Source organism: Lynx rufus, unplaced genomic scaffold (assembly GCF_022079265.1).
Source record: "Lynx rufus isolate CCGP_SWC_20201006 ecotype Redwood Valley unplaced genomic scaffold, mLynRuf1.p SCAF_12, whole genome shotgun sequence".
Lineage (NCBI taxonomy): Eukaryota > Metazoa > Chordata > Mammalia > Carnivora > Felidae > Lynx > Lynx rufus.
This window is the reverse complement of record NW_025814826.1, coordinates 20749120-20766977: the sequence shown is the minus strand read 5'-3', so window position 1 is coordinate 20766977 and position 17858 is coordinate 20749120. Positions and strand designations below refer to the sequence as shown.

Below are 17858 nucleotides of genomic sequence, written 5' to 3'. Positions count from 1 at the left end.
TGTGGGGCTTGATCTCACAAACCAGGAGATCATGACCTGAATCGAAATCAAGAGTCAGACGCTCAACCAACTGAGTCACCCAGGCACCTCAATATAAACTAATTTTTAAATATTGCAATAGTCTATTAACTTAATACTTAAAAGTATATTAATAAATTTTACCTAATATTTAATCAAACAGAAATGTATTCTTATGGTACAAAATTCAAAAGGTCTAATTTTATTTGGAATAGAAGAATACTAACTTTATTGCTTTTGTAAAAAAATTATAATTATTACATTATAGTTCATTATTTCAAAAGGTAATGATTTATAGGACCCCATTTTTTTGTATAATACTTTCTATCATTTTCTATCTATAACCATCAAATCAACTGCATTCTGTTTAGAGAGATATCTGGACCAACACTCACCAAATATTAATGGCTATTTCTAGGTGCATTCCCCTTTTCCAACTACATATCTGTTGTCAGATTTTTTTTTCAGCCGAGATAATTTATCATAACACATGAAGTACAGAAACAGATATCAAAATCCAGAAGTGTCCAATTAAGAGATTTTCAAAAAAGTAACAAATGTAATGTTCTCACAAATATCTTGTTTTGGAAAATGAAGTATTTTTCATAAAAAATGTTATTGTTAATGTAATGGTTTTATCACTGTTTTTTAAATGAAGAACATACATTGAGTTTTTAATCTCTTACATGGTAAGTATTGCTAGTTATCATCTACACAAACCACAGCTTCTTGGGGTCCTCCTCTGTCATTTGTAAGAGTGTAAAGGAGTCCTGAGTCCAAAATAATGAGAACTTTTATCCCAATGACTTCTAAATGTAAAACTAAATCAAGTCTCTGATGGGTAACAGCTCATATAAATATGTTTAATAGACAACTCAAAATAAACAGCCCAAAGAGAACTCCTAATGCTACTGCGATCTGCTTGATTTGCCATTTCCCCAGTCTTTCCAATTTTGGCAAATGGCACTACAGTTGACCTAGTTGCTCATCTTCCAAACCTAGGATTCATCATTGACTGATTTCTTCTATAACTCCTCACATCTGACACATTTACAAGTTCCACTGACAGTACTGTTAAAATATATTCCTAACTATATCACTTCTCACCACCTTCACAGTTATCACCCCAGCTGGGGCACCATATTCTCTTGGCATCTTGGAATTTTAAAACAAAACAAAACAAAACAAAACAAAAACTTACTGAGTAAGGTGTAGGTACAAAGGGTAGTTCTAGAAAAGTACAAGTGTTTTCTATATAATAATCATCATCATATATAGAAAAAATTTTTACATAATATTATGTTTTCTTTTTTTTTAGTATAGTGATTTAGTGATTACAGTGATTCAGTTTTCTCTAACCAAATTCTAAAACTCTTGACTCCAAAGAATAGGTGATATATATATATATATATATATATATATATATATATGTATGTCATGCAATAATTTTCATAAAAGAATCAAAGCATGTCACTGAAAGTTTTAAAAATGTTAGCACCAAATAAATTATATTTGAACACTTTATGTTTCGGAAAGTTTTTCATTTAGACAGTGCGTTAAAATGTAAATTCTACATTTTATTTTCAACTTACCTTATCGAGTTCATCTGAAATTGCAATACCTGGGATTCAAAAGAGATTTATAAAAAAGTTTTAGAAGCAGTTTTAATAACCCAATGTTAGAAACAAAAATAAAAGTTCTATTTGTAAAACTAGCACATTTTCCATTCTATTTTTTCTTGTTATTAGTGCTTCAGAATATTGAGGTACATCCTTCTCTACTAACAAGAACAAATTAGGAATTTAAGTCAACTATAACAGCATGAACTGCCCAGACAATGCAAATGTGCAACGAAGACAAAACAAGTACCACACTGCTCGCAGATCGTTAAACGCAGAGCAAACATGCAAAGACAGGTGTGGAGATATTGTCTGTTATAATGACCATCAAGTACAGCTTAGCTTGTTACAATTTTGTTCCTTCTTAAGAATTGATTTAGACTCCTAGAGTGATTCAATATCAAGGCAGAATAGTGGTTGGAGATCATTTATTTTAATTTCCTTATTTTACAGATGAAAACACAGACTATAGAGCATAAGGAATTTGCCCTCTATTCCCTCAGATGGACAGTTTCTTGAGTCAATGGATAAATGATTCCTCCTCACCAGTTCTCCTTCAAATAATCCACATATTTCTCATTGTATATCCCTAATTTCTCTTTACCATTCCTCTAAAATTGGTCTAAATCAGAAATGTAAAAAGTTTTAGTCCTTAATTTATTTGTGATAATAGACTCTGTTAACCCCACTCTCCTTCTTGAAATGCCTCTCTTTTCTATTCTCTTTGTCTTCTTCACAAGAATCCTCTTTTTTGGGGAGGGGGGAGTCCTTCCCTGAAATGCCTAGGGTTCTTTGCTGAGGTGTCTTTCACTTAATACACTTCCCGTGGTAATCTAACATATAAAACTGACATTTTTATTTCTCTCTATGGTGATGACTAGTGAATCTTTATCACCAGCATAGATCTTCTTCCTGAGCTACTTGCTGAATCCTTGTGGGCATTTCAATTTCAATATGTCAGGCTAAGGACATCCTCCCCCCATTGCCTCACTTCTCCTTTTTTTGAACAATGGTGTGCCTATGGCTGAACATGGGTACTCTGGCCACGTACTATAGCAGGAGTATCTAGCCCTCAGGTTTGGGGCCTAGGGTAAAGGGAAGCTGGTGTCCAATCGCAGTGTGGAATGAGCCAAGAGACAAGGAAAGTTCTCAGGTTTGAAGTCAAAGGAAACACAGAGAAAATAAAAACAGGTTGAAGCCAAAGTTCAGCGACTATAAAGCCCAAGAAAGAATGAGTTGGGTTGGAAAAGAGAACCTGAAAACAGTAATAAGAAAATGTCTGAGTATAAATCTCCTCACCCAATCAGGTATAGAATGCCTGTACAGGGTACTTTGTTGGTTTGCTGTATATTATCTCTCTGTGGACCTAATAAATCAATTATACACAAAGTAGAAAAAGATGCCCTACTTCATCTGAGTAAATGGTACGACTCTTCCCCCTGTAGATAAAATGAGAATCACAGGTATATTTGAGACACATTCTCCGTAGCAATACTCTATGAAATTCTTTTTTCATAATGTTATTGGTAACAGGTCCCAGAATAAAACTCAAACTGGCTAAATAGGAAACTTCATTTGGGAAAGGAATTATGCCTCTAACTGTTCCAAGTGTGTGGTCTCACATATTTTGTTAAAATATCTATTATTATATTTTCCTAACATTTACATATTTTGATGACTTTGCCTAAGAAATTATCTAGACAAACCTCTATTATACATGTAATTCTTTCCGCTATTACTCATATCAAATTGCATTAGGGTATTTTTCACTTTACATTATTTTATTTTTAATCAAAGCTTAAACTGATTAAAAGCAGTTGGAAGAATGTTAAAGAAATGTTCCTTTTCAGAAGCATGAAGTCCTAATGAGAACAGTATCTATTGAGGAGCCAGGATTTTCCTCCTAGTTCCTAGAAGAGCATTCACACCTATTCCCTGACAGGAGACTAACCACTTTGTGGTACATCCTTCTCTACTAACAAAAACAAATTAGGAATTTAAGTCAACTACAGCATGAACTGCCTGGACAATGCAAATGTGCAACAAAAACAAAACAAGTAAACATACTGCTTGTAGATCGCTAAATGCAGAGCAAACATGCAAAGACAGGTGTAGAGACGTTGTCTTTATGTTATAATGACAATCAAGTACAGCTTAGCCATTTCATTAACTCTTAAAATCCATTATATTTTAAGTTATATTTTATAAGTTCACAGAAACCGAGAAGCAGGGGGCACAGAAAATATACAAGAAGAACTATAGTGCGTTGCTACAATCTGTTGCAAGGAAAGAAGGCTCAGGGTTTGACTATGGGTGGGTAGTGGCTGGGATGCACGGTCTTCCTAAAACTCAAACTGAAACCTTAAAGGAAACGTTGTCCTATCAGAGTAGCCAAAGAGGCTTGGCTTAGGGTAGCAACGGTGTGCAACTTATAGAAGTGGGCTGCCTGTAAGAAACTGGGGAGAATGAGTTCCTGCAGAACTAAGCTTCTCTTCTGGATAAAGAGACAGGCAAGGGCTCCCACAGCCGTGTCAGAGGTGGTTTCCTGATTCTGCTGTCGTGCAAACCTATCTGGATGGAGTCCCTTTGTGTCCTTCAACTTACGGGCATTTCCATTTATTCAAATCTCCAAAGAGGTCTCAGTGGTATCAGAAATTTATGTTAAAACACAGTTCTCACATTACCAAATTGGAGTTCTGCTCTCTCAAGGAAACGACAGCTATCTGCTTTACCAAGATGTTCATCTTCCCAGGTATCAGCTTAGCCCTACGGTTCAAATTCAGTTGTAGTTACAAGAAATGGAAGTAGCAACTTTTCAGAAGTCATTACAGCTCAGTCAGTGTATTTCATTTCCTAACAGTAGGTCAGAAAATTCTCATGGTATGAAATGGAACTAGGTATTTCTCCAAAATTTTTTCCCTATGGAAAAAAAATCCCAAACTGGCCCAAAATGGCTTGTGAGAACCATTTGTTCTCACAAATTCTGCACAATTCTTCCTAACTCCTCATTCAGTAATGTCACACTGATAGCCTGACATTAGCCATGGTGGGAGTATTTACACCCTGGAGATTGGCAAATGCTACAAATAGGGATTATTCTTAGAGTTAGCATCCCAGCACACCCCTGAGTATAATGGTGGTTATTGTGTTAAATATATGGTAAATGTTAAATATGGTAAATAGTGTTAAAGCAAATACCTGTGTAAGTATCACACATATCAACAAACAGAACATTACTGATACTCCAGACCTACCCCTGACCATCTGTCAATAAAAACACTCTTTAAGGGGCGCCTGGGTGGCGCAGTCGGTTAAGCGTCCGACTTCAGCCAGGTCACGATCTCGCGGTCCGTGAGTTCGAGCCCCGCGTCGGGCTCTGGGCTGATGGCTCAGAGCCTGGAGCCTGTTTCCGATTCTGTGTCTCCCTCTCTCTCTGCCCCTCCCCCGTTCATGCTCTGTCTCTCTCTGTCCCAAAAATAAATAAATGTTGAAAAAAAAAATTAAAAAAAAAAAAACACTCTTTAAGTAGGGGTGCCTGGGTGGCTCAGTCAGTTAAGCGCCTGACTTCGGCTCAGGTAATGATCTCAAGGTTCGCGAGTTCGGGCCCCACGTCGGGCTCTGTGCTGACAGCTCAGCGCCTGGAGCCTGCTTCTGATTCTGTGTCTCCCTCGCCTCAGCTCCTCCCCTGCTCACACTCTGTCTTCTCTCAAAAACAAATAAAGATTAAAAACATTTTTTAAACACTCTTTAGATAGGCTGCTGGCTGCTTTTAGAGCAAAGGGAATTCCTGCTACCAACTGAGGGATTCTATCTTCAATTTGGTTACTAAAGAACCAAGTTGGAAAACTTTTCTGTAAGGAGCTAAATCGTAAATATTGCAGGATTTTCAAGTTACATGTGGTCTATGTAATATCCTTCTTCTTTTAAGCAATGTTTAAAAATGTAAGAAACATGCTTAGCTTATGGGCCACAAAAACAGACCACAGGCTAGATCTGGATCCTTGGTCAGAGTTTGAGGGAGTCTTGCTCTAGAAGCACATGCCAATTTTTATCCTTCATTATTGGCTCCATCAGTCTTCAAAGGACATTTCTAAACCCTAAGAGTTTTCATCAGGCCCCTACCCATCTCCTCACTGTAAAGGACTTTCTCACTATAAAGGACTTCAACTTCTAATATCCTGAAAAATTTGAAACTATCAGATTTAAACTCCTTAGAAGTTCTGACCCATCCTCCCCAAGCCATTTACATTGTTCTCTCTAATCGCAGAGGACAATATGTTCTCTCTCCTAAGAAGCCCAATTTCCACACCTGTTTCTTGACTCTGTCCTCATCTACCCTCTCTGGGATTTGCTTCATCTATTATCTTCCTTCTCTGTCCTGAATCTGCAAGTTCTTTCTTTTGGTTTCCTCTGATCACCCTAGAACCCATTACATAAAACCCATTACACCCACACACATATTCTGTTATCTCCCCTCTTCCCTGTCTGTCTCTATCTTTCTCTCTCTCTCTCTCTCTCTCATAGACACATGCACACATGTGCATGAAACTAAAGGAAACCAAACCAAAATAACTCAAAATCCTAACATCCTTGACTTTCCTCCACTATAATGTTCTCTTTCACACCTTTTCTTTTCTCATCAAAACTTTTCAAAGTGTTTATACTCCTTGTATCTCTTCCTTACTGTCCATTAACCCTTCCTTCCCCTACATACTAGCCTCTCCTTCCACTATTCTCTTGAAACGTCTGTATACACATCCTGATCATGTAATCATATGGAACACTTTCTACTACAAAAAGATATCCTATTTTATTTCACTTTATGAAGCCAGTACGTCTTAATCACAGAAAAATATAGAAGACATAATACGGGGAAAAAGGAAAACAAGACTCCATTCACAGACAACTAATGATAACAGCTGGTTATGAATTCTTTCAAATAATTTTGTACACATGTACAGGCATACATATAAATACTGTATGTCTATATAGGCATATATATGATAAAATTAAAACAAAACATACACACTTTTGTTACCCACTTTTTATTTAAAGCATATCTAACTATATTTTATATTGCTATTTTCTACATCATTTTTAATGGCTATACAGTGTACCATTGTGTGAATGCACCATGATTTCTTTATCCATTTCTCTAATAATAAAAAATATTTAATTTCCAATTTTTCACTATTATGAGTCTCACAGCAGTGAACGATGGAAGTAGAGCTTGAAGACAGCAGCACACAATTTGGAATACATTTCCATCTTTTTCTTATAAACTTGTCTGCCACTTCAGACACCTCAGTTTCCTGAAATACTTTCCCCCTTTGATTTTTATGAAAACATTCTAGCTTGGTTTTCATTCCACCCTTTCCATTCTTCTCAGCTAAATCACTTGTCTACTTATATCTCAAATGCTGATGGTGTATGTTGGTGGTTGTCTTTGTCTATGCACTGAAGATCCCCTCACCCTTATCCCTAATCAAGTATCTCCAAATAGGCAACTTTTATATGTATGTGCTTGTCTGCTGGGACCAGAGAAGAGCTATCCACAACACCTGGATGTGCCTTCTGTATCTGAAACTGGGGTGTGAAACAATACTCCTCCTTCACACCCAAACCTTATTTGAGGTAGAGACAGCACCCAGTCACCTTGATTATAAACAAAACCAAAACAGAAAACAAATTCTTATTTGAGCTAGAGACAGCACCAGGCACATTGATTATAAACAAAACCAAAAACTAAAACAAACACTTTCTTCTCTCTTTATGTGCACCCTTCCTTCATAAGAACCAAAAACTGTTAGTCATATAATAATCCACATTTTCTTAAGTCCATTCTCTCTTTTCTATCCCGTGGCTTTTTTGGGCTTTCTTCATCTCATCTTTGCCTTGAGGCATGAACCATAATCACTGTCCCAGAGTGATTATTCAAAAGCATGGGATGGCGGTTGCTTACAAGATCCCTGTAGCATAGAAGCCACCACCCCCTGACTCCCCTGCCACCTAGACTTCCTTCTTCATTGCCTTTTTTACTTGCTTTATCCTTTGTGCATCAACAGTATAAATAACTTTCTTCTTACACACATGCCTCCCTCCCCATGATATATCTTCACTCTCCTTTCACCCTAGCTTTACCATTTCATCCTTCTAGACTCCATTCAGATACAGTTTCCATCAGGTTGGCCCTAAACCCCCTTGTTGGAGGCTCTTTGATGCTCCCATAAGCTCCCGTAAGGTGCCTTTTACAAGGCTTTGAAATCCTGCTTCTCACACCTATCTCTCTTACTAACCAGTGAACTTGAAGTCTGGGTGCACATGTGAGCCATCTTGTACCCCCACAGGCATGTATGAGGACCAGATGAATCCGTGCGGCAATGAATGGATAAACAACTGCTGCGTTATCTGCTTCCTTCTCACTCGCAGGCTGTCATTCTCCAACTCCTCAGGCTGTTTGTCAGGCAAGACTTTCTGGGTATGTTCATGATTAACAAACTAAAAAAGTCATTTGTTATTTTTTTCTTGGCTGAGTCCAGACTGCTATTATCAGTCACGGAACATAAATATCTGTCTTCCGTCCTCTCAGCAGCTGGGTTCTTTTCCGTGGCAAAGTTCCAGCCAGTGTTTCTCATGAACTGCAATCTATAGACTGATGTCTGGATGGACTAAAGATACTCATCCTATTGCTGCTTCAGTTCAGGGAAAAATGCTAAGAGCAGCAAAAGCCTTAGGCTCAGAAAATGCTGGAAGCCCTGCTACCCTGGAAACAGAACTTTGCTAAGGAAAAGATTCTACTGACCAATATCATACAATAGGGAGCTTTTAGTTTGTTATTTACCTACTTACTTACCTATTTATTTTTAAGTGTAACTCCTTCAATAGATAAGCACAAACAGCAAGTAAGTGTGTTCAGAGAAAAATATAGAAGCACAAAAAGGGGGCACCAAATCCAGTCCAGGAAGGACAGCAACAGTAATTCATTTTGGAAGAAATGATATTTAAGCTGAGCCTAGAGAGAGGAATAGGATTTAGCTTGGCTGAAATGGAATCTATAGAGAGAAGTGATGGTGACATTTCAGGGTACAGGGACAACATAAGCAAAAATGTAAAATAGAGGACCTTCAATAAGTGTGAAAAACTCCTGTGTCGCTGGTGCATAAATGGCTAGACGATAAGCCTTGAAAGATGATACAGGAGACTGGATCAGATCAAGTGGCACATTCTATGAGGTTTTAAGGAAACACTGAATATCTGCAAGAACTTGGTGTCAGGTTTTCCCTTTAGATCCATCACACTGATCACAGCAAGGGACTGGAGGAACTGAGAAACAAGAGTGTGGGCAAGACTGGTTGTTCATTCCTCAAGCCATTTCCGTATTTCTCCTGCACCCACAAGCTAGACTACATTTCCCAGCCTCACAGCTAGTTGTGCAATGTGGTCAGAGGGAATGCACTACACTTTTTCCTCTAGGCTTCAGATCTACTTCCCCCTTCTGCAGGACCATTGGAGGCCATGTACTGAAGATTGCAGAGTAACAGGAGGGAAGTAGTCTGCATCCCTACCACACCACACTGAACTACTTTTTGAGGGGAAAATACTTACATTGTATTCAGCCACAGAGATTCTGGCCATGAGATTCCCCTAACACAGGTTATGCAATCCAGCCAGCCACTAGCTCAGTAAGGGCAGGGACTGCATCTGTATTTCTCCATCACGGGGCAGGAATGAAATGAAACAAAACAGAACGTGTTAAATGGATAAACCAGTGATTTGGTCAGTGATGTTGAGAGTATGAACTAGGGGTAGAGAAGAGAATCAAACCCAAGATAGAGGGAAGATGAGCAAGATTTAGTAATTAATTACTCACGAACAGTTAGGAAGAGAAAGGAATCTGTAAGGTTTCCAGTCTGTGAGAACTGGAAAGTGATGGATGGTGCTGTCACCTAAGAAGAAGCATGAGGAAGAAAAGCCATGTTTGAAGAGAGGTGTATGATCTACTTAGACACACTGAGTTTTGCGTGGCAGTGGGATATCCGAATGGAGATAGGCTTCAAACATTTTCCACGAAGTGTAAACAGTCTGGATGGGAAATATACTCAATTGAGCTAGCTGTGTGGGGCTGACCCTGTAACTGTGAGGGAGGATGACAATGGAAACAGAACATTTGAGAGAACAAAGGATGACTTGTGGGAACAGCATTCAAAGTGGCCAGGAAGACAGAGGAGCGCCGGAGTGAAACCTGTAAGAAATGGTGTGAAGGGCATCCAAGAAGATCAAATGAGGGCCTGGGCCCAGAAAGCAGATCTGAGAGTCCGAAGACAGACAGAATAATCAATGGTGTTAAAACTACCAGAGCAATTTTGTAAGATGAGGACTGGAAAAGTGTTCATTCAGTTTGACCATTTGGGTTCAACTGGTGACCGCAGTGAGAAAGGTTTCAGTAGAATGATAGGTGCAATCACAGAGCCACATTGAGGGCAGAAAGGAGGAGAAACAAGCAGAGATAATGAGTGTTCATCATTTCTTTTGAAAATTTGTATCAAAGAGGAAGAAGAAATTCTGACGTCTTGAGGTAACTCAAACTCAAGAGAAGATTTTTCATGGGTGTTTGTTTTTAACATTAATTACAGCTGTAGTATCCAATGGTAGCCACTCATCATGTGGCTGCTGAATATTCGAAATGTGGCTAGTTCAAACTGAGATGTGACGTAAACTAAAATTCACAACTAATTTTGAAGACCTGGTATGAAAAAAAATCCCAATAATAATTTTAATATGGAATACAAGTTTAATGGATAACTTAGATACACTGGGCTAAATAAAATATTTTATTAAAATTAACTTTACAGGTTTCTTTTTGCTTTATTGTAATGTGCCTGTTTGAAAATATAAAATGTAATGTGGCTCACATTACATTTCTGTTGGGCCATGCTCAGCTGGAGCATGTTACAGGATATTAGGGATAAGCAGTAATACACTTATAATACATGTGGTAGGCAGAATTCTAAGATGGTCCCCAAGGTACACAATTGTGTACTCCTTTCTCTTTGAGTCTGCATGGTGGGACTATAAATATGAATATGAAAGGATATCATTCTCATGATTTGGTTACTAACTGGTTCAGTGAGTAAATCAGAAGAGACATTATCTTGGATGGCCCTGACCTAGTCAAATGAGCCTTTTAAAAGAAGGCCAACTGGGGCGCCTGGGTGGCGCAGTCGGTTAAGCATCCGACTTCAGCCAGGTCACGATCTCGCGGTCCGTGAGTTCGAGCCCCGCGTCGGGCTCTGGGCTGATGGCTCAGAGCCTGGAGCCTGTTTCCGATTCTGTGTCTCCCTCTCTCTCTGCCCCTCCCCCGTTCATGCTCTGTCTCTCTCTGTCCCAAAAATAAATAAATGTTGAAAAAAAAAATTTAAAAAAATAAATAAAAAAAATAAAAGAAGGCCAAGCTTTAGAGAGATGCTCCTCAGTGCATTCAAAGTAGTTGTGAACTACCATTACCAGAAGATCACAAAGCAAGAACCTGAGAATGGCCTCTGTTTCTAAGAGCAATTCCCGGCCAATAGCCAATGAGAAAACAGAGATCTTAGTACTACAACAGCAAGGACTAAATTTGGCCAATGACCTGAATGAGCGTAGAAAGAGACCCCGAAGCCTCAGGTGAGATCGCAGCACCAACCAGCACCTTAATTTCAGCTTGCCTAGACGCAGAGTAGAGGACTCAACTAACCTATGCCTGTACTCCCGAGCCACAGAAACTATAAGGTAGTAAATTGGTATTTTTTTAAAGCCACTAAGTTTGTGGTCATCTGTGACACGGTAATAGAAATATAATATCTAATATTTAATTAGCAATTATTATGTATCATAATTAATCATAATTAATGATACATATTGCAATTTTACAGAAAAGGTAATTGAGACACAGAGAAGTTAAGAAATTTTCCCAGCATCATAAAACCAGTATCAGTGGGACTGGAATTAGAAAGAGTTCCACATACAGAAAAGACAAAATGATTAATGGGAATCAGATCTCAGAGGACTGGGAAGGAAATGGGATCAAGATCATGGGTGGAAAGCTTAGCCTTAAATAAGAGGAACAACTCCTCCATTGAGAAGGGCAGGATAGATGTGGATGTATTTTCATATGCAGATGGGTAGAGGGGAACACATTTTACACATTTTACAATTAAGTTTTTCTATGAAGCTGGAGGCAAGCTAATTGCTAAAACAGTGAGGCAGGGAATAAATATGGGTGTGAAGATTATTGTGTGGGTTTTTCATAGTTGCAGAACAGTGGAGAAAGGGGGGGACTGACCAAGATAAGTAACAGTGCTGAAAATCAAGAATCTAGATGTAGGGTTCAGCTGGACCCTGCCATTTTTCCTTGGAGCTCTCAGCCTTACTGGTGAAGAACCGAAGACTGCAGCACTTATGCCAAGATGGGAATTTCACACAGAGACACAGCAGAAGAATGGAAACAACAGGAAACAAGAATATTGGTGACACAAGCCCATAGTTCAGTATGGGCAGGAGAAGCAAGAAAAAAAGATGAAAAAGAATGAAGTGCAAATATACTGCAGACACTCCAATGTAATGAAGGTCACAATTCAGGAAGAACAAGAGTGAGGATAACAAAGAGCTAGAAAGAATGCAAGCACGAGGAACCACAATCTGTAAGCCGTGAGTACATTTAACTTTGGAATATAAATTATAGATCATTAAAACAAAGACTTGTGAAAACTGGAGAGGTCTTGATGGTAATCCGGGATAAATTACTTCATTTTACAAAAGAGGAAATTTGAGGAAGCAGGTCAAATGATATACTCAAACCTGCGAGGCACCTGGGTGACTCAGTCAGTTCAGTGCCCAACTCTTGATTTTGGCTCAGGTCATGACCTCATGATCTGTGAGAGATGGATCCCCGTGCCAGGCTCTGTGCTGACAGCGCAATGCCCACTTGGGATTCCCAAGAAAAATCAGTATGAATTAACTTTGGGATATATATTTTATTTTCTTTACATCAATACCTATAGAAAAATGCTTATATCTATACTCACATTCATATCCATATCTACATATATATCCACATTAATATCCATACGCATATATAAATATTTATTAAACAGAAGTATGACCAGTCACAAGCAAAGATAAGTAGGCCCCTGTTACGTTGGGGGTGGTTGTAAGTCCATTTTCCCTTCTCTCCATTAAAAAAGAATTACAATGAATAAAGGAATGATAGAAACTGTCTTTTAGAAAACCACAGTAATAATTGTTCTAGGCAAGAGTCACCAACAGATGCTGAAATTACTGGGTGAAAGTGTGAAAAAGAAACATGATATTTTCGAAGGCTTCATGTATCTTTCCTAAGATATTTATTAACTACAAAAAGGAACAGTATTAACTTTATAATGGTGAAAGCTGGTAGACACCACCTTAACCAACTGACTGAGGTTAGTATCACCAGTAGTATGATGATGGGCCCTAATATAATGCACTGAGAAGGATGCTGCCCTAAGGCCCTTCAATCACAGCCACTAAAAGAGATACATTATTTGGGAATGTGAAGGTCTTGTATCTTTGCAACTTCCCTATTCAAAAACATTTTTTCTCACTACTTGAAAGTCAGATGGAAGCCAACACTTGAAGGAAAAGGCAGGAGTCCAGGCTCTTAGAATGTGAAAGTCAGGTTTGAAGAACATTTGGAAATGCGGCAAAAGGAAGGAGGGATCCAGGAACCAAAAATCCACTATGCCTACCATATCATGACTATGCAGCATTACAAGACACTGCAAGTTTTTCTAACACATGTACCTTTTAAGGGAATCATAACATAAAGAGAGTCATAGTTATTGACTGACTTTAAGATAAAGCATTACATTGAAAGGTTTGCAAAAAGCCAGGAAAAAAAAAAGCATGGTACAGTTGTTACTGAAACAAAATTCCCATTTGCAAACTGAAGAGAATACCTAGTCTTTCCCGTTATTATTTAAGTCCTTTCAGGAGAGAGAGAGAGAGAGAGACCGAGGAAGAGAAAGAGAGAGGCAGAGAGAGAATTGAAGCCTGGATAAGCTGACAGCTGCAGAGCTGAGATAATTCTATCATTTTGAGAGATATAAATGATTTTTTGCTGTCAGTCTGAGGTAAACAATAAATACTTCCAAAATATGTCACATCTTTTGGAAAGTACAACTGAGATAAAGCAAACCTTGCCAGAGAGAATTCTATCAGAAACTACAAAAATTAAGAGATCACTAAAAATTTTCAAACTTTCCTATCAACAGCTATGGCACTGGAGAGAGAAAGGTCCACAATAACATGACACTGAATAATCACTTTGACCATGCCTGGAAGAAAAAGTCCATTTCCTATGTCTTAGTAAATAAAACAATGCAAAACAATCATTAGAGATGGGAGATTAGGTTAGAGAAAGAGTTACCAACCTGAAGCTATTATAAAATCAAATAAGAATTAATGACATTTGCTTCAGGAAGATAAAGAACTAAGTTGGTGATTACATAGTTAAATAATGGGCATACAGACTGCTAAATAAACACCAGTAAACGGTAAAGCTGCATTTCTACTAATTTACACTGGTCATCTCGGGCAAACTAATAACTTAGTAGTTAGTCACATGTTGGGCCGAAGACAGAAAGTTTATATTAAACCTCAGATATTGAAAATCACAAAAAGTCAGGTCATTCCAAGAAAGCAGCATTTTGTTCCAAAAGAGACTCAAAAACACTTAAAGGGAGAGAAGAGCAATCCCTCCATATGTGAAGACCTGCTCTCTAACCCCACCCCCCACCACTACTGCCACAAAAATTAAAGCCCTCTTAAAATCATCAAGAGAAGCCAAAAGCAATTCTCCATCATATACATTGAAGATGAACATTACACCTTATTTCTGGCTGAGCGACTGACTCACCTGATTGCTTCCTTGGCCCTGACTTTGTCCCAAGAATAATGTGCCATATCTGCACCTCTTCTACTCTCCCACCAAGGACTGCCTTCTAGTCATTTTTGTTTCTCCAGATTTCCTTCAAGAATTGAATGAGTCCTGGGGCACCTGGGGCACCTGGGTTGCTCAGGTGGTTAAGCAAACGACTTCGGCTCAGGTCATGATTTCACAGTTTGTGAGTTCGAGTTGTGCATTGGGCTCTGTACTGACAGCTCAGAGCCTGGAGCCTGCTTCGGATTCTGTGTCTCCCTCTCTCTCTACCCATCTCTGGCTCATGCTCTCTCTGTCTCTCTCAAAAATGAACATTAAAAAATTTTTAAAAAAAAAAAGAATTAAATGAGTCCCCTGTTATAGCCCTCCAATAGCCTCTGATCACAAGACTCAGAAAAGGCCACACCCAAGTTTTCTTGAGACAGACCATAGCTTGAACCTTGATATTTTTGTCACTCAACTGGGCAAACATGTAACTGAAAGGCAATCAAAGTCCTTTATTAAAACGTTTTGGGGTGCCTAGGTGGCTCAGTCAGTTAAGCGTCTGACTCTTGATTTTGCTCAGATAATGATCTCATGGTTCACGAGATGGAGTCTTGCATCAGGCTGTGCACTGAGAGTGGAGCCTGCTTAGGTTTCTCTCTCTCCCTCTCTCTGCCCCTCTCCAGCATGCACTCTCCCTCTTTCCCTCAAAATAAATAAACATTTTTAAAAAAAGGTTTTAGGGGCGCCTGGGTGGTTCAGTTGGTTGAGTGTCCAACTCAATTTTGGCTCAAATCATGATCGCAAGGTCATGGAATCAAGCCCCACATCAGGCTCTGCACTGAGCATGAAGCCACTTTAAGATTCTCTCTCTCTCCTCCTCTGCCCCTTTCCTCTGCTTGTGCTCTCTCTCTCTAAAAACATAAAAATAAAATCAAATAAAAAAGCTTTAGGGACAGGCCAAAAGTTTTCCTACAAATTAACAATGATATAACAAATGTCTATAAGGCAATTAATCATATTTTAAAGAACAAAAATACTATATCTGTGCCATAATTGGGCACATTCTTCAATCATCTTTCTTTTAATTCATGTTTTTAGATAAATTGAGACTATAAAGAGCCACAGGCTCTGTCCAAAGGGGTAAGATTTATACATATTAATATAAACCTTTGACATATTAATAGAGTAAGACTTACTTCATGAACATAATATAGTAATAAGCCAAATTCACTTTATCATTATTTCTTCCAAAGCCAAAGGTAAGGTCTTCTTAAATCACAAGCAGAGAATTTCTACTAATAGCAAATTATAAGATCCTATGCAATGGGAAAAAGACGGTCTCTTCAACAAATGGTGTTGGGAAAACTGGACAGCAACATGCAAAAGAATGAAAGTGGCCCACTTTCTTACCCCATACACAAATATAAATTCAAAATGGATTAAAGACCTAAATGTGAGCCCCCAAACCATAAAAACCCTAGAAGACAGTACAGGCAGTAACTTCTCTGACATCGGCCTTAGCAAAGTTTTTCTAGATAGGTCCCCTGAGGCAAGAGAACAAAAGGAAAAATAAACTGTTGGTAATACATCAAAATAAAAAGCCTCTGCACAGCAAAGGAAATAATCAACAAAACTAAAAGGCAACCTACAGAATGGGAGAAAATATGTGCAAATTACATACCAAAATATATAAAAAACTTATACAACTAAACCCACTAAAAACAAATAATTGAAAATGGGCAGAAGACAGGAAGAGACATTCCTCCAAAGACATCCGGATGGCCAACAAACATATGAAAAGGTGCTCAACATCACTCATCATCAGGGAAATGCAAATCAAAACTACAAGGGGATATCACTTCACACCTGTCAGAATGGCTAAAATAAAAAGTGTAAGAAACAACAAGTGTCGTTGAGGATGTGGAGAAAAAGGAACCCTTGTGTACTGTTGGTGGGAATGCAAACTTGTGTAGCCACTGTGGAAAACAGTATGCAGGTTCCACCAAAATTAAAAATAGAATTCTGATATGATCCAGTAATCCCACTATTGAGTATTTACCCAAAGAGCACGAAAACACGAATTCAAAAGATACATGAATCCCTATGTTTATTGCTGCATTATTTACTATAGCCAAATTATAGATGTAGCCCAAGTGTCCATCAACAGATGAATGGATAAAGAAGATGTGGTGTGTGTGTGTGTGTGTTTGTGTGTGTGTGTGTGTGTGTGTGTGTGTGTGTATATATATATACGCACACATATATATATATACAATGAAATATTATTCAGTTATAAAAAAGAATGAAATCTTGCCATTTGCAACAACATGGATGGATCTAGAGAATATAATGCTGAGATAAATCAGTCAGAGAAAGACAAATACCATATGATTTCACTCATATGTGTAATTTAAGAAACAAATGAACAAAGGAAAAAAGAGAGAAACAAACCAAGATATAGATTCTTCTTAATTATAGAGAAAAAGCTGATAGTTACCAAGGGGAGGTAGGAGGGGGGCTAAATTAGGTGATGGGGATTGAAAAGTACACATATCATGATGAACACCGAGTAACAGTACTGTTCAATCACTACACTGTACACCTGAAACTAATACAACACTGTATGTTAATTATACTGAAATTAAAATTTTAAAAATTAATTCAAAATTTATAAGACCCTGTGATAAGGCAAATTAACTTGTGATGTGGGTTCACTGCACAAAAAATCCAAAAAAGGCTCTAGTGAGCTATGAATTAAGAGGTATGAAAAAAACTCAATCTCTATATGTAAAATTATAATACAATAAAATATAATGTGTAAATATATATAATTATATACAATATACAAAGGCATACATATTCTATACACATAGTATTTCTCCCCAAACATACCAAGGGACAATTTTAATTTTTTTAACTCCCTATGCTGTGCGTTTTATTCCCATGACTTATTCATTCCATAAATGAAAGCCTGTATTTCCCACTCCTCTTCACCCAATTTGCTCATCCCCCCAGGCAATTTTAACTTTGATACAAGTCATGAAGCTAGTACAACTGTGCTATGTAAAGAAACATACAGATTCTAAAATAGAATCCACTAGAATGTGCTAGTATCCTATCTTCTATTTAAGAATTTTTAATATTCCATATGGCAGAAGAAAATTTTAGTAAGATCATAGCATTAGTGGGCTTCTAAAGGCACCTAATTTTAAAATTGAGAGATATTTAAGAACCCGAGGAAGGCAGGAATACTTTGAACCCACTACTACTAAAACCAC

The 17858-nt window shown here is 38.0% G+C and overlaps 1 protein-coding gene across 1 annotated transcript in view; it reads right to left on the bottom strand.

The window, feature by feature from the left end:
- The window catches only part of CUNH8orf34 (chromosome unknown C8orf34 homolog), a 164279-nt gene that overhangs the window by 47680 nt on the left and 98741 nt on the right, over positions 1-17858 (bottom strand). Inside the window, 1 exon segment of the mRNA XM_047073747.1 lies at positions 1611-1639. Coding sequence (XP_046929703.1) covers positions 1611-1639 — 29 coding nt within the window.